Source organism: Notamacropus eugenii, chromosome 1, assembly GCF_028372415.1.
Source record: "Notamacropus eugenii isolate mMacEug1 chromosome 1, mMacEug1.pri_v2, whole genome shotgun sequence".
NCBI classification, from domain to species: Eukaryota; Metazoa; Chordata; class Mammalia; order Diprotodontia; family Macropodidae; genus Notamacropus; species Notamacropus eugenii.
In genome coordinates this window covers 707,076,839-707,104,667 of record NC_092872.1, presented here as the reverse complement: position 1 = coordinate 707,104,667, position 27,829 = coordinate 707,076,839, and the positions used below count along the sequence as shown (strand labels likewise).

Below are 27,829 nucleotides of genomic sequence, written 5' to 3'. Positions count from 1 at the left end.
GCTAGTGAAAGCCTGGCTTAGTACAATTATGCTTACTAATTACAGATGAGATGCTAATTATATCAAAGATAATTTTAATGATTTATACTGCAAATGGAAACAAACTATCAATCTCACCAACTAATAGGCATTTATCTATAGTAACATAATATAACTATGGATTTAACATGAAATCCATCCCTATATTTTCTGAAAGTAGATTCTCCAAGTTGTAAAATGATGTCAGGTGGTAGTTATGCTGAGTGGTGAAGTAGAGTCACATGGACTTTCATTCCAATCTGGTCTCAGACTATTATTAGGTATGTGACCCTGGGCAAGTCATTTAACCCTGAGTTTTCTCATCTGTAAAATAAGGTGGAGAAGGAAATAACAAATCATTCTAGTATCGTTGCCAAGAAAACCTCAAATGGGGTCACGACTGAAATGACTAAACAACAAACAACAATTTTCCCTATTTCCCTTGCTCCTCTGATGGTGAAGTTCGCAGCCTCTTTATGATATTGTAGAAAAGTGGTTTTCAAGAGTTTCCATGGCTATGAAATGAGGGTTAACCTCTTTGAGAGCTTAGCTAGGATAGTCCTTAGACCAGAACCCTCTAGTCCATTGCTGGGTCCATGTCAGAAGCTTTTCCAGTTTAATGGGACATGTCAAAGCTCCAGCTCTGTGGAGAGCTTCAGGGTCACCTTCATACAACAATGGAGTAGGTAGGGCTTTAGTGGAAGAATTCACATACACAAATAAACAGCTGCTTATCTTGACTGTGACTTCAGTGGCAACGTGACACTTTGGAACTTCCGGACTCTGATCAGCTGTGTGCATGTTATCAATGAATTTTTTGGAACGGCTAGGAGAACTGTAACCTTGGAGAATATGTGGTTCAATGAGATGGAAGGAACGTGGGTGAAATCCGTAGGAACTTGAGTTTGAAGCCTGCTTCTGACACGGGACAGCTTCTGGGTGGGAGTGGGGGAGACCTTCCCTGTAAGCTGGGAGTAATATTTATACTACTGTCCTACCTCTCTTCCAGGATAGTCATGAGGAAAGTACTCTGGAGACCAACAACTCATAATTTTACTTGTGGCCATTTAATGGCTAATGAACTTTCCTTTTCTGAACAGTTGTTAGAGAGTATAACTGATAATCAGTAGAAACTGATAATAGACTTTATCTGTTTATCTCCAGGTATGACATTAAAAGAGCACATGAAAAACACTTATTTTTGAAATGTTGACAGAATTCAGTATTAAAAGCTCTGAATTAACACTCCTGGAAACTCCCCAGCTCTGGCACCAGCCATGGTGCTGCTGTCCTGACAACAGACTCCATCAGTTTAACCCAATTGGGTTCCCAAGGGATCACTTCTAGGGATGAGAAAAGAGCACACAGTCTCCTCAGCCAATTCATCTTTGGCTTGGTTGCAAATGGGGAATAGGTTTACTTTCAATTAATTGCTTCTGCTCACCTAGGAAAGTTTCCGGTAAACCCAAGCAAATCTTATTTACTTGGAGATAAAGCAGCTATTTCAGGGTTATTATGTTTTGCATCTTGATTTGAAATCTTGACATAAATTAGAGATGCTTATTTTTCATTACTAGTTTTTGTTTAGTTATTTTGCCGGGGAGGGGGAGGAAAGCAATCAGGACTAAGTGACTTGCCCAGGGTCACACTGCTAGAAAGTATTTGAGGCCAGAATTGAACTCAGATTGTCCTGACCCAGGTGCTGCTTCAAGTTCACTACTTTTTAAAGGGTCAATGTCAGATTCTCATAGACAATAGATGGTGAAGAAAAATCTTTTGAAGCTTTTTAAAAAAAGTCTTTTTAGATGAATCGTCAATGTGTGATTTTTTTATGAATTGTTAAAGCAAAGATTAAATACAGAAATGTTCAGTCTCTCTCTAGACTAAAGTAAAAAAAAAAAATTCTACAGTTCAAGTATGAAAAAACTTTCTTATTTCTGAAGGGCACTACCAAATGTCAGCCAAACCCAAAATGTAATGATGACATAGATTGACAACATTTGCAAAGGGTTCCAAATGATATTGAAATCAACCCTACTACTGTTTTTCAGCACTTAGTAGTTTAATAATTGCTAGGTGATTGATCTCTCCTGGCTTTTCCACCCCCATGTAACATGAAGGAGATTGAGAACAAGATCTAGTCTTGTGAGTTTCTAATTTGTTGTACAGCCATAGAGAGCAGACTCGGGTGTTGAACGATGCTAGTTGATTGATTGGTTTCACAGATGGCTTGGAAGGGGGTATAAACTTAAAAATAAAAATGCTCTTACTGTAATATATAGTCCATATTTCATTCAGAGTAGCATTGTAAACAAGTTCAACAAACTTCCCGGTCCATTAAATAAAAAAAAAAAAGTTTTATTGCTGTCTTGTTTTTTTATACCAGGGACATTTCCTCATATTCTTTCCCCACCCCCATCCTTCCCAGTCACAAAGGAAAACATGCAAAAACAAAGCTGTCACTACCCTTGAAATTGTTTAGTGGTTGCTGTTAGACACCCTCCTTCCCCTCTCCCCCAGTCAAAAACAATGCAAGCAAAATGAATCCAATTAGCATTTCTTTCCACTCACTAATCTAAAATTGTTACTTGTTTGGGGCAAGTAGGCAAAAGTATTTATCCTCCTTTTTTTTTTTTAGAGACTACAGAAGGTGGCAGTCACTTTTTCTTGTGGGAGGAGCCTTGAACAGAAGGCAGGCAGGATCCAGGAAGGAGCTGGAACGATATTGTTTTTGGATCCCATGGGTCTAGGACAGTCCCTGGCTGGTGGAATTGAACAGAACAAAGGAGGTGGGGCCTCTTCCCCACTTACCTTCTCTTTCTCTCCTTGGATAAACAGATACACAATCTTCTTGAGTGAACACAAATTTTGACAGGGATTTATGAAGTTGCTTATCGGATTTAGGATTATTTAGTATTTCGTGCTATTTTAATCTAACCGGTAACAAATGTTTTTGAAGTCCATAATTCTTTACTACCCTGTTTTATTATTGTCTATATTCCTTTTAGGGGTACAGATCACTTCATTCTATAGGATACATGTCTGTGTGTTTCTCCATTAATTTTTCTTTTTTTTTTTCCTCCATTAATCTTTCTTAGAGGATTTACCCCATGAAGTGGAGGATTTCCTTAGGTCCATAGACATTCACTAGGGAGGCAGTGAGTTGCTAACAGCTGGATTTTGAGTGAGGGGGCTTTGTGTGACTTTGGGCAAATTGCTTACCCTGAGTTTTAGCTTCCTCATATCCAAAATGAACACGTTGGGCTGCATGACACTGGACCCTGGCTCTAGGATGCCTAAGTACACCTCCCCCTACTCTAAATATGATTCTCTGAATAAAATAAATAAAAACCACATTCTTTGCCTGGCCCCCAGCATGAAGGTTTGTTCTTCTTTTCAAAGCCTTTTGTTTATATTAGATAAGCGAGAAGTTACCTCTTTATTCCAAGACAGCTCAAAAAGGGAGTTTCTCTAGGAGACTTTAGCCTGGTCCTCCCCACTCCTATTTTACTTTCTACTTTCTTGCCAAGTATTTTGCTCGTGTACATTTGCTTTGGATCTTCCACCTTGGAAAGTGAGCTCCTGGAGGGCAGGGACCCTAGTTCTGCCTTATTTTGTAACCTCAGTGCTTAGTACTGGAACATAATAAGTGCTAGTTGACTACTTCAGCTGACATTATAGAATTTGAAATGTATTGCCTGAATAGATAATAAATAACATTTATATAACATTTTTGCAAAACACTTTATGAATATCATTCCTTTTGATTCTCACAACTGTGGGAGGTAGATACTATTATTTTCCCCTATTTTATGGATGAGAAAACTGAGGCTGATAGAGGTTAAGAGACTTGTCCACATAGCTAGTTAAGTATCTGAGGCTAAATTTGAACTCAGGTGTTTCAGAAACCTTGTCTGGGCTCTACTACATCACATAGTGGTTGCCAACATTATTCATATATATATACATATACATAATAAGATGCTTTTGCACACTGAAAGTTTATGAAGAGGTGGCCTGATATGATCTTTCACTGTATGTATTAATGTCAAGGATTAACCTGACACGTGTTGTGTCACCTGTCACAGCAATTTGTGAACGTTATTAATGTGGAAAACCTGAAGCCAAGGTTAGTTATAATAGTCTATTCACTGATATTCACACAAGAAAGGAGATAGTAAATAGAAATACTTTGCTAAAATAGTTTTCTCATCTGCAAAGTGGGGGACGGGTTTAGATTAGATGACCTACAGTCTCTTTTAATACTAAAATCCCATAATCATATTACCTCTGAAGAGGGCTGGCAGACAAGCTGTCCAACCTAGGACACATGATGTTTCTTCTAAATCCTTCTGGTGTGGAAGAGTGGGGGAGAGGAAGGAGGTGGGCAGGAGAAGAACGAACGTCCAGAGTTGGAGGTAGTAGTGTGCCCAGCCCGGAGCTTGGTTTCTTGAGTAAAGGGCATATTGGGGGGCAGAAGAAAGGCTCCCCATGGTCTTCTTCTGTCACCCCAATTACTGCCGTTGCCTCCTCCTCACCCGATGTTCAAAGCTAGTATAATGGAAAGGGCAGGAGCAGTCAGGAGGCCCGTCTGCAGAGAGGTCCAGTTCCAACTCTACCAGTTGGGTGACTTCAAAAGTTTCCCATGGCTTCTAAGGTAAAATACAAACCCTTCAATTTAGTATTTACAGCTCTTCATCCTCTGGCCCCAGCCTACCTGACCAGGTTTATTCCATCTCACTCCCCTGCGGGCACTCCAGGGAAACTGGTCTACTGGTGCTTCTCACCCTCTATTTCCGAGTCTGGGCCCCAGGTCCAGAACGCGTTCGTTCCTTCCTCCCCTGGTTCTCTTGGGATCCCTAGCTCCTTTCAGCCAAGCCCGGGCCATGTCCTGCGGGAAGCTTTCCACGGTCACTGGAGCAGTCACAGCTGTCTTCCTTGTGCGAGGTTCAAAGAACCATACCCAATCTCCTTGCTCCTAGCACTCGCCCAGGTACCAACGCTACATACTGCAACACCTCCCCTCCCCCCCGCCCCGCTCCCACCCCCTTGGTCAGTTTCTTTGCTTCCTTTTTCACTCAGTTTCCCTCCCAAGTACCTATAAATAAAGCAGTCACTTAACGTTTGCAGACTTGGATCGATCCCGCGCCAGTCACTTATGCACAACTGAACCTCAAGTTTTTATTACGATAATATTTGTACTCCCTACCTCATAGGATTGTGGAGAAAACGTTTTCCCGCAGATCTTAAAGTGTTAAAATTTGTTTACATCAATAAACATTTATGTGCACAAGGGGCTCTAGTGGGAGCTGGAGCATGATAAGAAACGTAGTTGGCAGCTCCTTCCTTTTAAGGGGCTTTGCAGTCAGCAAGCATTTATTAAACGCTTACTGTATGTTGAGGACTGCGTTAAGTAGTACAGTGATTTAAAAAAATACTATAAATGAGGATATGAGAATAGGGAAAACATCTAACTTATGAAACCTCCCCAGGGCTTTTTAAAGCAGAGGGTCTTAGGCTTTTGCCTTGGGTAGTCTGGGGAAAGGTTTTAAAACAAAATACACAGAACTGCAAAGGAGACGCAACGTAATGCGTTTAATGGGAGCCGCAGCCCAAACATTAAGACAAGCCCAGAAGCCAGAGCAGGCCAGGCAGAACACTTCGGCAGGAGTGGGGGTGGGGCGGCGGGCGGGCCGCGTCAGGGGCGGCTCCCTCAGCCCCATGTTTACGCGGCGGGATCCAAGGACGCTCCTCCCGCCTGGAAGGGCCTGCCTGGGCTGGGCCGAGTCCGACCGGCCCCGCGCTCTCCAGTTCCCCCGAGGCCGGCCTGGGATAACGCAAGGACAAGGCCCGCCGTGACCCTGTCAGGGTTGGGCGCTGGGCGCTCGGCCCTCGGAGCAGGAGAAAGGCGGGGGTAGAGAGAGGTGGGGGCCTCGCAACTCAGGTCAGACCGTTTAGGGCCAAGGAGACGAGAATCCCAGGGAGTTCCGCTCGAGAGCTCCTCCACTCCACACTGAAGTTCTGCGAGGCTCTCCTGATCATTTCCGGCATTTAGAAAGGACCAATCACCAACGAGAAAGCCTAAAGAACCACCCAATGACCAATCCGGGCCGGCAGCCAATCCACCGACCTCCTCCTCTCGCGCCCACCCTACGTAGATACACACCGTAGAAAACGGTCGTGACCAATCGTGCCTTTTCGTCCCGCCTCCTGTCTGTCCTCTGGGGGAGTCGGGGGGGGGGCATGCCCATTCCATACTCCCGCCCCTTTGCCCCCTATTAGCGCACTTCCTTCCCGACGGCGTGACGTACTCAATCTCTTGTGCTCCGTCCGGCGGGCCAATAGCGTCGGTGGACACGGCGGACCAATGGGAGCGCGCGTCTCATGTGGGTCTGCGGCCGCCGCAGCCGCCGCTGGGTCCTGGAAGTCAGAGGCCGCCTCGGAACTGTGCGCTATGGATCGGGAGCCCCAGGCTAGGAGGCGCCGCCGCGGAGTCTGCGGCCAGACGGCCCCCTAGGAGAGCGGTCCAGCCCTCGTCCCGCCCGCGTCCGCCGCCCCCTCGCCGTGGGCCGTCGTTCGAGGGGCGGGCGCGCCTCCCGCCCCGGCTCTCCCGGCCTCCGGCGCTTGGCTCTTGCCGTCGTCGACTCCAGGAGAGGCCGAGGCCGAGGCCGCCGGCGGCGGCTCGTCTTCCTCGCGGCCGAGCGGGGCCTTCGCGTGCGGCCCTCGCGGGCAGGCGCGGCCCCCACGGCAGACGCGGCCGGGGCTTCATGGGAAGCGGCCGCCGGGCCCGGGCCTGGCGTCGCTGACCCCGCTCGCGCCCAGCGCAGCCCCGGCCGGAGCGAGCGGCCCTTTCGAGGTAGGAAGGGGAGGCCTGGCCCGGGCAAGGCCCAGCGGGCGGTGCAGGAGCCCTTTCCCCGGGGCCCGCGGGTGGGGGCGGGGAACCTAAGTTCAGGCCCGGGGAGGCGGCGGCGGCGGCGGCGGCGGGAGCGAGCAGGCGGGGCGTGGGAGAGGCCGCCGCGGAGCGGGCCCGGGCCCGCGGGATGGGACGGGACGGGACGAGACGAGGCGAGGACCAGGAGGAGGAAGAGGAGGGGGGTGTGGTGAAGGCCGGGCAGCGGCAGCAGCCCCGGAATCCCCGGACCCGGGCGCCGCGCTGGGGAAGCTGCCGAGCTTCTGCGGGGATCCCGGGCCCGCGGGCAGCGCTGCGGGAGCCCAGGAGCTGTGCCCAGAGGAGGCGGCCGGGGCTCCCTAGGGGGTGGGGCCGGAGCGGCGACCCCGAGCAGGGTGGGCTCCGGAGCGGGGGAGGGGAAGCGGGGGGAGGGGGCCCCCGGAAGGAGAGCGGGGGCGTCTGGGGGCAGCGCCGGAGGCGGGGGAGGAATGCGGGGCAGCCAGCGTCGGCCTGGTGTGTGTGAGTGTGTGAGTGTGTGAGAGTGAGAGGGAGGGAGGAGAAAGGGGGAAGGGGGACCCGGAGCAGCGAAGCCGCCGCGGCTGCTCTGGCCGAGCTGGCTTCAAGGAACAATGTGAGACGTTGCCTGAAATGTTAATTTCCGTTCCTCATTTCATCATCCCCCGGCTGGGCGGTTACTGTGTGTGTTTGTGAGTGTTTGTTGTGTGTGTGTCTAGATGTTGTTGAGTGGTCGGTGTGGCCATAAGTCAGTCTGCGAGGAATTGGGTTCTTTTCTTCTTATTGTTTTCTTTTCTTTTTTCCTTTTTTTTTCTGAGAAGCCTAAATTCTTCTCGGTGCTTGAATTTCTTGTGACTGTTATAGTTGCCCCGTCTGTGTTATGTCTTTTACAAAACATATAGTCTTAAAGTGCTAACTTTTATTGAACTTGGAGAATATGATCTGTGATTTTGAGAAAGAATAGTTGGATTAAGAGGACTTGGTGAACTGAAAATCCTGTTGAGTTAAGTCATACTATGAGGTCTTGGTACAGGCCGTGAGTTTACCTATTTTGAAATAGTTTACTTTTTTCTCAAACGAGTGTTGAAAACAGTGATTGAATCGTGTGCTAAACATCTCTTGCCCTTTTCAGTGTATAGAAATGTGCGTAATGGTTGAACTGCAATATTTAGAACCTTCCTTCCTTCCTTCCTTGGTCATCACCTAGGTGAAAGGCTCCATAGGCATAGTTAGATAGGGGGCTGGCCTTGGAGGCAGGAAGACCTAGGTTTATGTCTTTCCTCAGACATAATAGCTGTGTGGTAATGGGCAAGTCATTTAACAGCTCTGGGCCTCAGTAGCTCTCTAGGACTAAGTTACGGAGAATTTCCAGTTGATCATAGATCTGGAGCTGGAACTCTCCTTTGAAGTCCTTGTTTTCAACTTTATTGTACAGATGAGGAAACCGAGGCCCTGGGAGGCTGTGACTTGCTCAAGGTCACAAAGGTAATAAGTGTCAAAATCAGGACATAAAGACAGACAAGTCAGTTCCTGATCTCAGGGAGTTTACATTCTGTTGGTGGTTTGGGCTACACATATGAAAATAAAACATGAAATCCTTACTAGGAGGAGGAAGACAATGAGCAACTTGGGATGGGATGGAATCAAGATAGGTTTTTTCTAGGAGGTGGTCCTTGAGCTGATTTGTGTAAGCTCAGCATCTTATAAGACCAGGCAGAGCTGAGGAGGGAGTAAATTCTAGTCATGTGCAAAGGCACGGAGGAGAAAGAGACCAGTTTGACTGAGCTATAGAGTGTATGAATGTAGTAATATAGAGTAAGGTTGAAAAGGTAGGTTGGAGTCAGGTTTGAAAGCTTTTATATGCCAAATAAAGGAATTTGTAGTTCATCTTAGAAACAATAGGGAGCTACTGAAACTTTTAAAGTAGGATGGACAATGGTCAAGACCATTTCTTTAAGAATATTAATTTGGCAACTGTATAGACATTAGGTTGGAGAGGAGAGACTGGAGACAAGAAGACCAATTGGGATCCAGATAGTAGTAGATGCAGAACTGGAATTTGAAGAGATTCTTGGATTTCAAAACTAATGCTCTTTTCATTATACCAATTTACTTCCCTTATCTGAATGGATAGAGGGAGTTTCCACACACTGTTTCCCGTAGGAATGCTATTCAGCCTGAAGTTCATTTCCTGTCTCCCCCCCCCAATGCTATCTGTGTCTGTAGTGACTTTTGGAAGAGATGCCATTACATAATCTTGGTTTGGGCAAATTCATTTAGTTTGTTACCCAACATAATTTGGATAATTCTTGGTTGGAACCCTGAAACCCTATGTTTGCCTGGTACCTGCATTCTTACTCTTCTTGATCCATTAGATCAGTTTATTGAAGTGGTAGCAGTCTCAGAAGACTTATAGATGTTTTATGAGAGGTGCAGAAGCTCTCTTAGGTTGCTTTCCCAACTTAAAGATGGAAAGTATTTTGCTCACCTTTGATTCTTAAATTTGAATTGGCAGCCATGTGGTGAGGCCTCTTGGCCTCCCTTCCCCCATTCAGCTGTTCTGTTTCTGTATTTTCACGGTTTAGAACAGGAGCTTATTCGACTGTCCATTTTGAAGATAGGGAGGGAAGGGAACAAAGATCAAGTTGCTCTGTTTTTCTTGCTGACTTTGTGTATGTCTAGTGAATATTTAGTGAAAAGCTACTGAGATACATTCTGCAATTTGATCCAGACCTGAAACTTTTCTAAGTTTTAAGTGACATGTCTTCAATTCCTGGTTTGATGTTCTGATCGTGTGGCAGCCTTTTAACTTGGAGTATAACTGTCAGATGTTTTTCTATAGCCTTTCTGTAGACTAGCCATGTTAATCAGACTGCTCCAGCAGTGCCTTTCATCTTACTAAGCCAGATGGGCTGCTTATGACTAGTGGTTGTCATTTTAACTATAATTACCATGTTGACACAGTGACAAATAGAACTTTCTACAAATTTAGTTAGAAAAAGAAACTGATATTTGTATTTGAGAATAATATTTATAAAGCTTTGTATGCCTTGGATTTTAAAGCAGCCTTGACACATTAAGGTTATGGTTCATCAGTTAGAAGAGGATACTTATAGTAATTTTACATGTGGGCAATGAGCCCGTCATCAATTAAATAACATAATTAGAGTGTATCAGAAAAGCTAGTTCAAAGAAGTATCTTCATCAGTTGCCAAAATACAAATGTTTTGATCTGTCCATTACTGCTGATCATTCAAAACTGCCATTTGAGGGCGCGCTTTTTAAATAATAAAGTGTGTTCCAGTTAATAGTTGAGGAGCACGATATGATTGTTTATCTGCCAATTTATCACCATTATTCTCCCAGCTCCCAAATGAGTATTGGTGACCCATTCATACAACTTGAACAAAAAAAATCTGTTGTTGAACTTAAAACAACATTAAAAAAACAATTATTTAAGAAATACTTTTTTTGTTTTATGTATGCACACATTCATGTTCTAATAAAAGACTTGCTGTCTATTTAGAGATTTAAATTGAAGTCTTGTGTACCTTATTCAGTCTCATCTTGAAACTTAGTTGGAAATGTGTTGCTTATAGTAGAGAGGATCCCTCCACAAGAAAATAATGAATATTGGTGACCCTTAGGCAGTACAGCATAATGAAAGATTCTTCAGCAGCAAAGTGGCATGGGTAGGCCTATGTTGGAGGATGAGCATTTGGAAGAGGATGACTGGAGAGGAGAAAGAATACATACAGGGGAACAATTAGGAGACTACTGTGGAAAGTGCTGAGGCTCAGCAGTAAGTTAGTGGCCTTTTGAGTGAAGAGAAGGGATGAGTTGGGAGACAGGTGCTATGCAAGTAGAATCTGCAGTGTTTGTCATCTAAGCAGGGAAGTGGCTGAGGGAAAAGGAAGAGGTGCTGCTGGTAAATAGAAAACTGTAAACTTGGGTGATAGTAGGTATTGTGGCATCACCCACCCAAGGGGAGTTTGGGGGAGGGATAGATTTAAGAGGGGAAGATCCCTGTCTTCTTTGGAGGCAGAGAACTACATTCATGTCATGTCTCTGATGCTTGGTCCCTGGGTTAGTAAGCATTTATTAAGTGTCAGGCAATGAGCCAAGTGCTGAGGATACAACAAAGGCAAAAGACACAGTTGCTTAAAAAACTGCATAGTTACTCAGCTTCCCTGACCCCCAATTTCTTCAGTTCTAAAGTGTAGGTGTTGGCCTGTGGTCTCTAGATTTTGATATTATGATTGTTTATGTATATTTGAGAGTCATCTGCACATAAATAGGGCATTTGAACCCATAATGAGATCACCAAGAGAGGGTGTGGAGAGAGAAGAAAGTACTAAGTCTCTATTTTGTACCCTGGACTGTGCTAGGCATAGGGCATACATATACAGAGAATGAAATACAGCAATCTCTACTCCCATTGAGTTTGCATTCAAATGGGGAAGACAGCAAATACATTAAAATACATATATAACTATAAATAAAGATGAATAAACACAAATACATTCAAGGTAGTTTGGTATGGAGGGCACTGGCAGTGTGTGTGTGGGGGGGGTGGGTAATCAGGAAGTGCTTAATGCAGAAATGCTTGAACTATGTCTTAAAAGGAAGAAGAGGACTCAGGCTGAGGTGAGGAGGAGGGTGTGTGTGCATTGAAGGCCTGGGGGCTGGGTAATGCAGAAGCTGGGGCCTAGAGATGGTGGAAACAAAGCCAGCCAGTTGGGCTGGATCCCAGAGTGTAGAAGGGGGATGATGTCCACTCGGTGGAAGGAGAGTTTGGGGCCAGGCTGTGTAGGGCTTTAAAAGCTACAAAGAAAGAGTTTCTATTTCATTCTAAAGGCAGTAGAATGCTGATGGCCTTGATCAAGTAAGGGAGTCACACTGTTAGATCTGCTGTTAATGAAAATTACTTAAAGGAAATTACTTTGGCAGCTGTGTGGAGCATGGACTGGAGGGAGAGAGACTCTAGGCAGGGAGACCAATTTGGAGGCTCTTGCACTAATCCAAATGAGAGGTCATGAGGGTCTTGAACTAAGGTGGCAGCTGTGAGAAGGGTTCTAATGTGAGAGATATGGAGATAGGGCAGGAGTTGGCAATTCTTTGGATGTGTGGGATGAGGGGAGAGTAAGGAGTTGAGGAAAATGTTGATTGAGATTATGAATCTGAGATGCTGCAATGATAGTCATAAAGGCAGGGGTTTTTAACCTCTTTTTTGAGTCATGGACTCATTGGACCATCTGGTGAAACTGAACCCTTTCTCATAGTTGTCTTTTTAAATGATAAAATTCGTAAGATTAAACAGGATACCAATTTTATTGAAATACAATGTATAAAAATAATAAAAAATAAGTTTGCAGACTCCAGTTTAAGAACTCCTAGCGTTGAGAAAAGATTTGCCATGTTTTGGCTTTGTTTAGTTTAATATATCTCCAGGACAATCAATTTGAAATGTCTGATAGGAAATTGTTGATGTAGAACTGAAATTTAGGAGGAGAGAGTGAGGTTGGATATTTACATCTTGGAGTCATCAGCATAGAAATGAGACTTAAATCCACAGGACTGGATAAAGTTACCAAATGTATAAAAGAAGAGAAGACCTTGGACAGAATTTTGAACTGTGTGTAAGGAAGTAGAGAATGAGCCCAGAGAGAATGGTGTCAAAGAACCCAGAGAGGGGAGGTTGTTCAGTTGTATCAAATGTAGCACTCACCTTGGTCTTGAAGTATTAGAAAATAGAAGAGACTATTAGATTTGGCAATTAAAAGAAAGAGCTTTGGTGACTTTGGAGAGAATAGTTTCAGTTTAGTGAAGAGGTTAAAGTTAGGTTGTGAAGGGTTGAGGAATGAATGAGAAGAAAAGAAAATAAAGGCAATGAATATAGACATCTTTTTCAAGGAGTTTGATTGTAATAGTATGATAACTTGAGGGAATGGCAAGTTCTAGTGACGGGTTTTTAAGCAGCCCAAGACATAAGGTAAGGGACCAGAAATGGAGTCTGGACATGGTGAGAAGAAGGTGAGAAAGAGGACATAGCAGTGTCCTAAAAGCTAAGTGAGGAGAGGATCTTGAAGAAGAGGGGTGCTAGTCAACAGCATCTCTAGAGTTGCTGAGGTGAAGACAGGATGAAGAGTAAGTTAAGTCTGTGGATGAGCAATTAGAGATTGCTGATAACAATTGTAGTTCACTTGATCTCTTCATACAGTTTTAGTAGTGTTCTTTTCAGCAGATATTTAGGATACCTCAAACATTGTAAACTCTGCCTCACTTGATGAAGCATTTTCATGATGTTTCCAGATGTTTCCTTCTTGTGGAACACTGTTGCTCCTCTTTGTTTCACATACAGGAATTCTCCTTTTCATCCATGCACACTTGCCGGTTTCTGCCTTTATGCCATATTCCCTCTTTGTGCCCATGTTTGCTACATTACATCTCTTGTCTCCAGGTCCCCAATGCTAGTATGCTCTTCCTCCTCTCATGGAAGCCTCTGCTTTCTTTCACAGCTCAGCTGAAGTGCTGCCTACTACTAAAACACTGTCTGGACCTCCACAAGTCACCTTGTACATAGTTTCTATTTAACTTTTCTACATGCCTGCTATCTCACCAATAAAATATAAACTTCTTGAGGGGAGATAACTTTGTTGATTATTTGTATCCTTAGATCCTAGCACAGTGTTACTGGTACTTTAATAAACACTTTTTGAATGAATGAGTATATGAACAATTTAGGAAGAAGCAGTTGCCTTCGTTGACTGCCTTTTATTTAAAGGATAAAATACAGACTTCTTAATTTGATATTTAAGGCCATTCATAAATTGTCTCCCACCTACTTTTCCAAATCTTATTCCCTTCAGGAACTTCATAGGCTATAGACTTCCTTAATTCTAGGTGATGCTCACATAGATATCCCTCTCTTCATTCCCACAAACCTTTCCCTCTGCCCACCCCCTTCCCTGGAAAAACATTCCTTTTCCGTCTCTGCTTCTCAGAATTTTTTCCTTCCAGACTCAACTCAGGTCCCACTTTTTCCTTTAAGACTTTACTAATTTCCCAAGTTAATCCTCACTCTTTCCCCAAATTTTCTTGTATTGTTCTTATTTGTGTACCTGGTATATCACTTCAGTGTGACCCTGGGCAAGTCATTGAACTGGTTTACCTCAGTTTCCTCATCTGTAAATGATCTGGAAAAGGAAATGGCAAACCACTTCAGTATCTTTACTAAATAAAACCCCAAGTGGGACCTCAAAGAGTCAGATATGACTGAAACAACTGAACAATATAACATCGCTTCAGTAAAACACCAGAAGCCCCTGAAGGTAGCTGTGTTATTTGAGTTTTTGTAGCTCCAGTTTCCACTAAGGTGCCTTCAGTAGGCTCTTAATAAATGGTTTGTTGAATTTATTTGAAGTGAATTAAGCATTTCCATTTAGTTGTACTAAAAATATGTTCCATGAAATTTGAAAAGGGGTTACAGTTTTAAGAAGCAAATAAATGCCTTTTGTGAAATAGAGGCGTAGGTCCGCTGCTTTTGCCTTTTGTCCCTAATGGAGAAATGCTCAGATATTTTATAATGGTTTGGTTTTTTTCATGTTTTCCATGATAAATTTTGAAAAAAATTAATAGGTTTTATTTTTTTCAATGACAAGAAAAGACTTTTCAACATTCATTTTTTGAAAGATTTTGGGTTCCAAATTTTTCTCCCATTCTTTCCCCTCCCATGATGGCAGACAATTGATATAGGTTATATGTGCATATATATTGTATTACATATATGCACAATAATATAAAACATTCCCACATTAGTCATGTTGTGAAAGAAGAAACAGAACTAAAGAAAAAAAAACCCCACCAACCCTTCACCTTCCTCCCTTTCCCCCCAAGAAGTGAAAGTAGTATGCTTAGATGTGCATTCAGAATCCATCAGTTCTTTCTCTGGATAGCATTTTCCATCCTGAATGTTTTGGAATTGTCTTAGATCATTGTATTGCTGAGAAGTGCTAAGGCAATCATAGTTGGTCACGTGATAAGTTTTTAATAGAAGGGATTTCTCTGGTATTTTACCCTAATTGAAAGTTTGAAGTATGAAAGTTCATTGTTTTACTGTTGTATGATATATTTGGTGTGGTAACAAGTGTCCCAGACCTTAAGCACCTAAATTTTAAGAGGAAAAAACAGTCCAATATACTTTGTAGTCTCTTGAATGTTTTAATCAAAATTTAATCTTAATAATTTGTTAACTATGCAGCTCTTTGGTATACATTAGCAACGTAGGTTTAATTTTGACCATAGCAGTGACTAGTTTTTGGTTTTGGATCGTTTTTAACCTTTTAACAAGAGGGAGGAAGTTTTGTTTCTAAGGTCTTGAATATTTAAGGCTGCTCTTGGGGCAGCTAGATGATGCAGTGGATAGAGCACCAATGCAGGAGTCAGGAGGACCTGAATTCAAATCTCACTTCAGACACTTGACACTTACTAGCTGTGTGACCTTGGGCAAGTCACTTAACCCAAATTGCCTCATCCTGGGTTATCTCCAGTCATCCTGAAGAATATCTGGTCACTGGATTCAGATGACTCTGGAAAAGTGAGGTTGGTGACCTGCACTGCCCTCCCTCTGTCAAAACAAAGTCCAAGTACAAGTCATGTCATTGTTTCTCTGATGGCATGCTCTTCTTTGCCAACGAAGGATGAAGACATTTAAGGCTGCAAACAGGAAATTAAGAAATGAAGCAGTTTTTAAGGTTTTGTTTTCTAAGGAGTTGTCATTTTCATCAGAACTTGACTATCTCTCTGTGCCTGAAATGTGCTTCTCCCCCAATTCTTTCAGTCTCAGATTTCCTTCAAGACTCAAATGTCACCTCCTTTCCTTCAGAAGGTTTTTTTTTATCTCCTCCTGTCCCCCTAAAGTCCTGCATGCCCTTGAAAGGCTACTGTCTATTTATTCTGTGTATTGTATGTTCTTGGTGTTAGCTCTGTCACTAGAACTTGAGATCCCTGAAGGTGGTAGAGATTGTTTTTCCTTTTTTTGGGGGGGGGGGGGGTATCCTCAGGGCTTAGTCTAGTGTGGGGTGGGAAACCTTCAGTTTCTAGGCCATATGTGTTCCTTTTAGGACTTGAGGACCTAGAGGGCCGCACGTGGCCTTGAGACTGAAGGTTCCTCACCCCTGATCTAGTGCATGGTACTTTGTAAGTGCTACAGATGCTTGTTGAATGGCTTATATGGAAATATGTTATATATAATTTTGCGTGTATAATTTTTTTCCTGTATTAGTCATGTTGTGGAAGAAAGCACAGACAAAAAAATATCCCAGTAAGAAAAATAAAGTAATAAAATATGCTTCAATCTGCATTCAGATTTCATCGGTTCTTTCTCTGGACATGGATAGCCTTTTTCATCATAAGTCCTTTAGAATTGTCTTGGATTGTTATATTCCTGAGAAAAGCTAAGTCATTTCAGTTCACCATCATAGAATATTGCTGTTACTGTTTCACATGTATAATTGATATCACAATTCTTGCCTTCTCAAGGGATGGGGAGAGGCAGGAGGGAAGGAAAGAATACAGATTTAGAATTATAAAAAAGAATGCTAGAAATAAGTAACAAATTTATTTTTAAGAAAGAAAATATAAAAAAATAAAATGCTTCTTGATTGGCTGAAATTCTGTTTTCAGGGAAATATTAGGAACCTATATTGTATACTTTTTGTTTTATTCAGGCTAAAAAATATGTGTAGTCTTGAAAGGTTTAAATGTTGGGTCCCAAAAGAGGTTTCCTGTTATATTTTTCCTTCTTGACTTTTTTTTTTTGAAGACCAAGGTTGAATTCATTCTGAGGTTGGTAATGTAAAGCATATCTAAATTACTGTATCCTTACCATCTGGGTAAATATAAGACTTTAGTTTCCAGGATTGCCCATAGCATCTGTGTAGTGAATTATTTATTATTCTGAAAATTAGTAGACAGTCTTTTTTTTTCCACTTGTGAAGAAACCAGTATGTACCTGTTTGGCATTTTAAAAATAAAATCACCTTTTCTTAAGATAAAATGTTCTTGTTTGTAAGTTAGACTAATTCTTTTCCTGTTTGGCATTCATTATTAAGTAAAATTCAGAACTCTATCAGTGCTGTCTTATTTCTAGAAAATATAACCTTTATTGAATGGTTGAAAAGTTGAGATTTCGTTTTTAAAATGCTGTCAGAGTTTGAGTATAGCAGAAACTTCATTTACTGTGAAATGGAGCAATAAAGTGACCTCATTTTCCTCCTTACCTGATTTTTCTCTGGTAGCAAGCAGGCATCCCTGGATCCAGCCTGGATAACTTCCTAATAGTGGTGACTTCCAGACTTTGGACTCACAGTAATGATTGTCCTGGGTTATAGAAATATTTCTTAATGGGAAGAATAGTAGATCTGTTGGTTCATAAATTTGTTATTAAGGATTTGATTGGTTCTTTTCCCTAACGTTGTCATATCTAGAAAAGCTAAAAAAAGAAGTTTCATTTGAATCAGGATGACACTGTAAACTTGAGAACATCATGAATGTGCTATTTGATCATGTCTAAACTAGTGAGAGGGGGAGAAATGAAGGAAAACCTTTTTTATTACTCTTTTAGGAAATTAAATCTTGTTAGTAAGCAACATGCTTCTACATGTGGTTTTACATCCTGTGAAACAGGAAATAAAAAAAAACCCAACCCTCCAAGAAGTATTTTAGAAAGAATTATTTTATTTTTCTTAAAACTAACATGTCTGGCTAATGTACAGAAATTTTAAAATTGTGTCTCTTCCTCAGTTACCTTTCAGGAACATTTTTTTAAACCATAGACTAGGCTATCTGAAAAGTATGAAGGAGACTCTCAGGGTTTTGCTAATGTCCCACAACAAGCCTCTTGATCCTTATGTCTAGGAATCTTTAGTTCTTGAATTCTTTGTTGCTTTGCAAGGGTATGCTTCTTTGACCGTAATGCTATTTCCCTTATCTTGGTTTTGAGACTAGCTTTTTTGAAGATTAATACATTATACCAGAGTGATAACACTGAACATTTGTTTACAGAAACTTTTCTTGCAACACCTGACATATGAAATATTGAGATCTGGCATATAATTTGTAACTTGGGGGAAGAAAAGATAAGTCCTTTTAGTTATGGTTTAAATAATTCTCAGCAGATGTAAGTTTTATGGGATTCATATGAGAAGTTTCCATTTTTCTATGGTGAAGAGATTAGATCTGATTCTTCCAAAATTTGAGTTCTTGTCCTGTTTGACTTAGTAAAAGAAAAAGCTATTTTGAAGGAATAACTTTAATCCATGGAGAGATCTTCCCCTCTGCAATTTACATATTTATTTTAGTTTTCAGTATTCACTTCCACAAGATTTTGAGTCCCCAATTTTCTCTCCATCTCTCCCCTTCCCCCACCCCATGACAGCTTGCATTCAGATAACTCTGAATCTGTTCTCCCTTCTATCGCCGGGTGCCCCCTCTTACCCATCAGTTTTCCTGTAGCATAAGATAGATTTCTATACCCCATTGTCTGTGTATCTTATTTCCCAGTTGCATGTAAAAACAATTTTTAACATTCAGTTTTTAAAACTGGAGTTTTAAATTCTCTCCTTTCTTCCCTCTCCACCCACCGTCATTGAGAGGGCAAGCAATTCCATAAAAGTTATACAAGTGTAGCCATGTAAAACACTTCCATAATGGTCATGTTGTGAAAGACTAACTATATTTCCCTCCATCCTATCCCGCCCCCTTTCTTTCCCCCCCCCCCTTATTCTATTTAATGAGACCTTGTGAATAATGGTGGAAAATCCCTGAATCTAAATTTAACTTCATCTTTCTTAGTAAGTTCTTTAATCTCTATTGCTCTAGTTCTTCAAACTTTATTTCTTCCCCACTCCCATTTTTAGGGAAGAGGACAGGACAGGACAGGATAGGGATAGTATCTGTGACTTCATTGATAGAACCTTCTCTGCCAGTGCAGGTCAGCACTGTTTCTCTGAGTTTACAGCCTTAGAATGGTTGGGGGTATGTGGAGGGGAGAAGGAGGGGAATGGGACACTCGCTAAATTAAAATGACATGTCTGCAGTTACACAGCCAACATGTGTCAGAGGCAGGACTTTTGAGTGGAGGTGGTTCTGGTTCCCATGCCAGTTGTATGTCCATTTGATCACTGCCTCCCAGTAGCAGACTCACTAAACTGAATGGGGTGCTGGATTTGGAGGAGGCAACTTTATAGGGGAGAGGCCAGAATGATGATACAAGGCTTTCTGAGTGGGGGAAAGACAGGAGGCAGCATGGACAAGAATAGGCAAACTATCCCTACCACCTTGACCACCTTCTCATCCCCCATGAAAATAGCCTAGGACCCTGGGCCTTGAGTCCAAAAGCCTTGAGAATAGCTGAATTTCTAGCCCAGAGCCCTCAGACATCATCCTGGGAAGCATCTGGGGAGGGGCAGCCTGGCAGCTGCTCTGGGCTTCAAGACCCAGAGAGAAAGTTCTTGCCACCAGGAAAAGCCCTTGGCACTGTCAAATGGTTCAGCGTCAGAAACTGACATTTTTTTTTTTTTTGCTTCTAATCTATTTATTTTTAAAAGACATTTTTTAAACTTTTGAGTTTTAGCTTCTCTCTCTCCCTCTTACTTCTCCCCCACCCACTGAGGAGGCAAACATTATATCAATTATACATATAAAATTATGCAAAACACTTCCTTATTAGCCATATTGCAAAACATAACACAATAAAATTATACTTCAACTTGCACTTTTAGCATTTGTCTCTTTGGAGGTGGATAATATTTCATTTTTGCATCTTTTGGAATTGTCTTGAATCCCTGTATTGCTCAAGAGTAGCCAATCCTTTCATAGGGGGATCATCATTACAACATTGTTACTGTGCACAATGATTTTCCTGTTCTTCTCACTTCTCTTTGCATCTGTTCCTGTAGGTCTTGCTGTGTTTTTTCTGAAACCACCTTGCATTGTCATTTCCTCTAGCACAGTAGTACTCTTATCATATTTGTATGCTGCAGTTTGTTCAGCCATTTTCTAATTGATGAACTCCTACTCAATTTCTAATTCTTTTTCACTATAGAAAGAGCTGGTATAAATATTTTTGTACATATGTAGTTTTTTTTTTTGCTTTCTTTTATCTCTTTGGGCTACAGACCAGTAGTGGTGTTGGATTAAAGGGTAGGCACAGTTTTAGAGTCCTTTGAGCATGGTTCCAGATTGTTCTCCAGAATGGTTGGACATTGGACTACTCCACTAACAGTTCATTGGTGTATCTATTTTCCCTTATCCCCTCCAGCATTTGTGATTTCTGATAGGTGGGAGGTGGTACCTTTCTCTAATTAATAGTGATTTATGACATTTTATTCACATGACTATAGATAATTTTGATTTCTTCTTCTGAAAACTGCCTGTTCATATCCTTTGACTGTTTATTAGTTGGGGAACAGCTCTTATTTTATTAAATTTGGCTCTGTTCATTATGTACTTAAAACATGAGGCCTTTATCAGAGAAACTTGCTGTGAAATTTTTTATTTATTTTCTGTGGTACCTTTTTTAGCAAAATGTAGTTTTCCTGATTATATCATTCAGTTAGGTCTAGTTTTGCTTTTGCTTTGTCTGAGATCATGATTGCCACCCCTGCCCTCTTCACTTCTGCTGAAGCATAATAGTCCTTGAGCCCTTCATTTCAACTCTTATGTGTCTTTCTGTCCCAGGTGTCTCTTGTAAACAGTGTATTGTTGGATTTTCAATCCATTCTGCTGTTTCTGTTCTGTGAATTAGCTCATCCCATTCACATTCACATTTATAATTGCTCACGGTACATTTCCCTCCATCCCATTTTCCCCTGTTTATCCTTCTCTCTCCTGTTCCTCCTCTAAAGTCTGTTTTACTTCTGACTAGTGCCTTCCTTCTTTCTGCACTCCCTTATCATCTCTCCCTTGTGTCTTTTCCCTTTCCCTCCTATCTCCCCATTGAGCAAGATAGATTTCTATATGGAACCAACTGGGAGAGTGTGTGTGTGTGTGTGTGTGTGTGTGTGTATAAATTTATATATATGTGTGTGTGTGCTTGCACATATATGTATATATTTGTGTAAAATGTAAAATTTTTTTCCTTCCCTCTTTGAATCAATTCCGATGATGTTCTTCCTTGCTTGACTCTTTTATGTGAAAAAATTGCCCCCGTTCTGTGTCTTCCTTGCCCCTTCTCCCAGTGCATTTCTCTTTCTAATCGCAACAATTTTTTTTGGAGATTATTCCAACATAATCAACTCAGATCTATGATGTTTGTCTATGTAGACTTCTTTTAAGTGCCTTAATAATGATATACTTCTTAAGAGTTACATGTATCATCCCATTCTTCTCAAGCCAAATTTTCTGTTCAGCTCTGCTCTTTTCATTAGGAATACTTGGAAATCCTCTATTGACTGTTCTTTTCCCCCCCCTGAAAGATTATACTCAGTTTTGTTCAGTAGGGGATTTATGATTACAGTCCTAACTCCTCTGCCTTCTGGAATATCATTCTAGCGCCTCTGCTCCTTTAATGTGGAAGCTGCAAAATCTTATGTGATCCTGACTGTGGCTCCCTGATATTCCAATGGAATATTGCACTGCTTGCAGTATTTTCTTCTTGACCTGAGAGCTCTGGAATTTGGGTATAATATTCCTGGGAGTTTTCATGTTGGGGTCTCTTTGATGAGGTGATTGATAGATTTGATTTCTATTTTACTCTCTGGATCTAAGATAATTGGGGCAGTTTTCCTTGATTGATAATTTCTTGAAATATGATGTTGAGGCTTTCTTCAAACATGGCTTTCAGGTAGGCAGGTAATTGTTAAATTAACTCTCCTTGATCTATTTTCCACATCAGTTGTTTTTCCAATGAGATCTTTCATATTTTCTTCTATTTCTACTTACTTTTATCTTTTTTTTTATAGTTTGGTTTGTTTTATTAGAGTCATTAGCTTCTACTTGCCCAATTCTAATTTATAAGGAATTCTTTTTTTCAGTGAGCTTTTGTTCCTCTTTTTCTATTTGTCTACTTCTTTTTCAGGAATTATTTTCAGTGAATTTTTGTACTTTTCCATTTAACTTATTCTACTTTTTAAGGAGTTATTTTCTTCAGTGAATTTTTTTGTCCCTTTTACGTCTCTTTTACCATTAAGCCAGTTTTGTTTTTTAGCAGGGCATTTTGTTCAGTATTTTTTTGTGCCTATTTTACCAAGTTGTTAACTTTCTTTTCATAATTTTCTTGGATCACTCTCATTTTTCTGCTTACCAATCTTACCTCTTTAATAACTGGAATTCTTGTTATACATGAGTCCAATTGACATTTTTCTTTTCTGGCTTTGCTTATAGCAATTTTTACATTGCTATCTTCTGAGATTGTCTTAGTCTTTCCTGCTTCTGTATTACTAGCTTTTTATGGTCAAGTTCTTTTTTTGTTATTTGCTCATTTTTCCAGCCTATTTCTTGACTTTTAGTTTTGTTAAAGTTGAACTTTGCTCACCTCGGGTTGGAGAGGCTTTGTGCCAAACTTCAGATTTCCTTGTGCTGCTATATTCATAACTAGTTCTGGGGTTCTGCAAGTTTTCAGTGTTTCCAAAGTGGTGTGATCCTGGGAGGGACATGTAGTTACTGCTCTTATCTTCTCCTACATCATTCCCCTTGGTCCTGGAACTGTGACCTGGTCACCAGTGCTTCTGCAGCCACAAATGTCTGGCTAGTTGTCTGCAGGGGGATGTTGTGAGAGTTCTGCTGGGTCCCTACTCTGCCATTTTGGATCTGTGCCCCCACATCCTTCTTCAAGTGATCTGATTTTTCTCAGTGAAAATGATATGAAAGAAGAGGCATTAAAATTTGTTTTGCTTCTGTCCCTTAAGGATCATGGACCTTTCTATCTAACTTGCCACTGAAACCACCTTCCATATGGGTTGTCTACTCTGTTAGAATGTGGACTCTTTGAGACCAGGGATTGGCTGACTTCATTGTTTTATATTCCTGTGTTTAGCACAGTGCTTTACTCATAGCCAGTTCTTAACAATTCTTTATCATTTCTTCATCCACGGGCAAAGAAACCTTTTGTAATCATAGAATTTGGAGAATTGTTATCTAAGATGGTTTCTCTCCCTATTGTTCCTGTTTGTGTGTAGAAGCCATTATTGCCCAGGGGTAGATATGAACTTATCTTCAGCTCTGCTTTGGATGATTTGATTTGGTTTGATTAAGGACCAGGGGCATTAGCCTGGCTCTTTTTTTGCTGCTGTTTTTCAGCTGTGAAAAGGAAACTGTGACAATGGTTGGGGAATCCAAGAGAAAGTTGAAAATAATAGCTCTGGCCATTATTTACTAGAAAGGAACCATTTTCATTTAAGCCTGATAGTATCTGCCTACTAATTTTCTTGTCTTGGCATAGTTGTTAGACATCTATATAGCTAATTAAGGGACCACAGTTCTTCATGCTTGGTGTATTTTTTAAAAATAATTTTTAATCGATGTTTTCTTTTTTTTAAATCACCAAAGTGTATCCCATGTGTCCTTCTTCCCTTTCTCAAGAGCCATCTCATATGATAAATAGTGTTTTCTTTTAAGAGAGGGAAAAAAAATCAGCAGAATTGGATCTGCATTGAGTAAGTCTGAAAACATGCAGTGTGTACCTCAGTGAACCTCCTATTTCCCAAGGGGGTAAGTTGGGGCTGTCTTCTCATACTTTTCAGTCTTGCTTGATTTTAATAATTCGGTTACATTTACTTTTGATTTTTTGGTGTATCACTCTTTCCATGTACATTGTCATTATTGTATATAACTGTGTATGTTTTCTTGGCTCTACTTACTTAATTCTGCATCAGTTCATACATATATATCTATGGTTCTCTGTATTCATCATACCATCATTTCTTATACCATGGTAGTATTCCATCATATTCATGTACTGTAATTTGTTTAGTCATTTCCCCAGTTAATGGACTTTTAGCTATGTGGTTTCCAATTCTTAGTTATCACAAAAATGCTCTTATAAATATTTTGGAATATGAAGACTTTGTTCTTATATAAGTGATTTCTTTCATGTGTAAACCCCATTTAGATTCTCTGGTTCAAAGGCTATGGCCATTTTTCTTGTTTAATCATTTTAATTGTGTCTGACTCTCTTTGTGATCCCATTTGAGTTTTCTTGGCAAAGATACTAGAGTGGTTTGCTCATCTCCAGCTCATTTTACAGATGAGAAACTGAGGCATATATGGTTAAGTGACTTGCCCAAGGTTACACATTAGTGTCTGGGGCCGAATTTGAACTCAGGTCTTCCTGACTCCATGTTTGGTATTCTACTCTGCCAGCTAACTGCCCTAGACATTTTAGTTACTTTATTTTTGTAATTCCAAGTTGCTTTTCAAAATGGTTTTATGGTTTCATAAACTCCACCAATGGTGTGTTAGTATATCTAGCTTTCCACAGTCCCTCCAACATTGACTCTTGTCAATGTTTAGATCTTTGCTAATTTATAAAGGGGGAAGCGAAACCTCAGATTTATTTTGGTTTGTATTTCTCTGGTTATTAGTGATTCAGAGCACCCTTTCACATGATTGTGAATACTTTGTAGTTTTTTTGAGAATTATTTGTGCCACTTTGACTACTTATCTATTGAGGAATGACTTTGTGTGTATGTATATGTGGATATATATGTGTATATTATATAGTCTCTGTCTCATTTAATTAAGAATACATCTCTTTCCCATAGCCATGTGTGGCATATGATCTGTTTCTCTTCCAATTTTTTTTAATAGTATGAGAATCTTTGATATTATGGTTACATATCCAGTTAGAACATGTTGTGGAGTGTGGTGTAAAATGTTGGTGTAAGCCTAATTTCTGCTGGATTGTTTTCCAGTTTTCCCAGCAGTTTTTATTGAAAAGGGAGTATCCCCCTAAGTAATTTATGTTTTCTACTTTATCAAAACTCTGGGTTATTAAGTTTTATTTTTTCTTAGTCCATTCCTTCAATCTACCTCAGTATTTTTAAGCCAGTACCAGTTAGTTTTGATGGCTGCTGCTTTATAATATAGTTTGAGATTCTGGAAGTATTAGCCTCTCTTTTACTTACTTCTTTTCACTATTTCTCTTGATATTTTGTTTCCCTTGAATTTGGTTATTATTTTATTAAACTTTGTAATGTTTTGTAACATGTCTTTTTGGCAGTTTGATTAGTATAGCATTGACGATGTGAATTAATTTTGGTGGGATTGCAAATTTTGTTATATTGGCATGGCCTACTCATGAGCCCTGCATATTCCTCTTGCTATTTAAGATGATTGTTTAAATCTTTAAGGAGTGCTTTGTGATTGAATCTATACAAATCTTTTTTGTCATTTGGAAGGTTGATTTCCATATATTTTATGCATTTTGTAGTTCTACTTGGAATGGAATTTTCCCTTCTATTACTGCTTTTTGTCTTTTGTTACATAGAAATGTTGATTTTTGAAAATATATTTTTTATCCTGCAACTTTGCTAAAATTGTTAATTGTCTCAGTATCTTTGCTGATTCCCTGGCATTTTTCAAATAAATCATCATATCATTAGCCAACAGGGATTGTTTTATATCCTCTACTTGCCTTTATTTCTTTAATTCCTTTCTCTTTTTTTGTTACTATAGCTAACATTTCCAATACTGTATTAAGTAATAGAAGGGAGACTTGGTATATACATATATTTTAAAAAATAGTATTTTTTATTCAGTTACATGTAAAAACAATTTTTAACTTAGAGTTCCAATTTCTATCCTTCCTCCTTCCCCTTCTGTTAGATATGGTCATGTAAAACATTTCCATATTAGTTATTTTGTGCAAAAAAGCTTGAACAAAACAAATAGAAAGTTAAAAAATAGTATTCAGTCTGTATTCGGATGACATCAATTCTTTCTCTGGATGTTGATATCATTTTTTTTATGAGTTCTTTTGGATTGTCTTGGATTATTGTTTCTGAGAATAGCTAAGTCGTTTACAGTTGATCATTATACAGTATTGCTTTTAGTGTTTACAATGTTCTCCTGGTTCTGTTCACTTAACATTGTTTCAATTCATTGTAAGTCTTTCCAGGCTTTTCTGAAATCATCCTGCTTGCCATTTCATATAGCACAATAATATTCCATTACAATCTTGTACCACAGTGTTCAGCCATTCCCCAACTGATGGGTATCCCCTCTAATTCCAGTTGTTACCCATTACAAAAAATATTTTTGTATAAATAGGTCATTTTCCCCTCTCCCCATTTTAAAAATCTCTTTGGGATACAGGGCTAGCTAGTAGTGGTGTTGCTGGATCATAGGAGGAGCCAAGAATAGAAATTGGGCTCTGTGTTGCACTTGCTGTTGCCTCCCCAGTATCTATCATATCACATAGTAGACATCTGTTTATAGAAGAATAGGTATATGAGCTGTTGTTTGTTCACTTGGAGCCCAAAAACTCATAGGGGAGAGGATGTACAGAAGGAATTGTAATATGAGGTAGAATTGACAAGTGTGCTATAAATAGCATCAGAGTCATAAACTTAGAGCAGGAAGGGACCTTTTGAGCTAATATAATTTAACCCTACAAGAGAGATTAAGTGAATGGCCTAAGCTCACAGCTCTAGTAAATAATAAAGCTTTCTCTTAGTCCACTACACAATTGCTGCCCTGACTTTTGAGAATGAGAACTACTTGATAGAAAATGTTTAAAAATGTCTTGTTACTCTGTATGGTAGTACTTGTGTTATTAGTATTCAGTGATTGAGAATATGTAATGACAAAGCGTCAGTGGTCAATGTCCATATAATTTGTGGACCCCTGGTAGTAATTTGCATACTACCAAGGGTCCTAGTCCACAGGTTGATGAAATGCCAATTTGATACCCATGGCAGCTGCTATGAATATGCATGAGTATTTCTAGGGTAAATTCACAAAATATTATAAATTCTCTTCCTTAAAGGCAAAACCAAAATATTTATTTGAGACATCATTAGAATATTAGGAAGTGAGATTTAATAAGATATCACTAATCCAGGAAGTGCAGACATCTTAAGCCTTTTTTCTGTCAGGCTTCCCCACAAAAACAAGTTCCCCTCGACAAATTCCTCCCTCCGCCCACTCACAGCTTGTTTTTTTCCTCTCTTTCTCTTTGTTCTTCCTGCTCTCACTCTTTGCTCCTGCTCTCTCTCCTCTTTGGACAAGCTCCTCTCAGTCTGAGCTAGATGTGACCCAGCTCCATGTGATCACAGGCTCCATGTGTTAGACCTATTAATTGGTGGGGAAGATCTTCCTATTCTTTTAACATTATAGTTGGGAAGTGCTTCACTCCTATATCACACTGCCTGGAGAGGAGAGAGAAAATCAGTGTTAGTTTGGGAAACTACGAAGGGCTTCATGGCTGACGTGTCATTTGACCTGTACTTCAATGAATGGGGAACACTTTTGATAGGTAAGAGTGAGAAGAGAGGGCAGTCTACTTCTGTATAGAAGAAATGACATGAGCAAAAATGTGAATAATAGAGCATATGTTTGGTAACTTAGTGATTAGCTTAGGTTGGAACATAGAGGTATAATAGCTATCCTAAGCCTGGAAAAATAAGTTGAGGCTTCATAGTCTTGATTGGCAGCAGACTAATAAGTTTTTACTTTATTTGCTAGGCATTGAAATTTTTTTTGAGTAAATAAATGACAGCAGCAGAGTTATACTTTAGGAATGTTGGTGGTAACATCATGCATTGGGTGGATGGTATAGGGTCTGGCTGGAGCAGTGGTGTCAAACTCATGTAGAAATGTGTGGGGTGCATATATTGACCTAGGAAACCACTTATTAACATTGTCTGTGTTTTGTTGTATTTTTATTTACTTTGTTAAATACTTTAA

The 27,829-nt window shown here is 40.4% G+C and overlaps 2 protein-coding genes across 5 annotated transcripts in view; one reads left to right on the top strand and one right to left on the bottom strand.

Moving 5' to 3' along the window:
- Positions 1 to 5,587: 5,587 nt before the first annotated feature.
- LOC140519987 (uncharacterized) overlaps positions 5,588 to 27,829 on the bottom strand; it is a 34,075-nt gene continuing 11,833 nt past the window's right edge. The window contains exons 2-3 of the mRNA XM_072633572.1: positions 6,330 to 7,550; positions 5,588 to 6,099 (exon numbers count right to left, since the gene is read on the bottom strand). Coding sequence (XP_072489673.1) covers positions 6,446 to 7,550 — 1,105 coding nt within the window. The 3' untranslated portion in view covers positions 5,588 to 6,099; positions 6,330 to 6,445. The remainder of the gene's footprint in view (positions 6,100 to 6,329; positions 7,551 to 27,829) is intronic.
- Positions 6,753 to 27,829, top strand: part of ANKRD11 (ankyrin repeat domain containing 11) — a 376,722-nt gene continuing 355,645 nt past the window's right edge. For 3 of the 4 annotated variants that reach the window (XM_072636472.1, XM_072636524.1, XM_072636500.1), the window contains exon 1: positions 6,760 to 6,874. The gene's annotated coding sequence lies outside the window, so the exon portion shown is untranslated. Of the gene's footprint in view, positions 6,875 to 27,829 lie in introns of all 4 variants that reach the window. The other variant, XM_072636508.1, reaches the window with a different exon arrangement.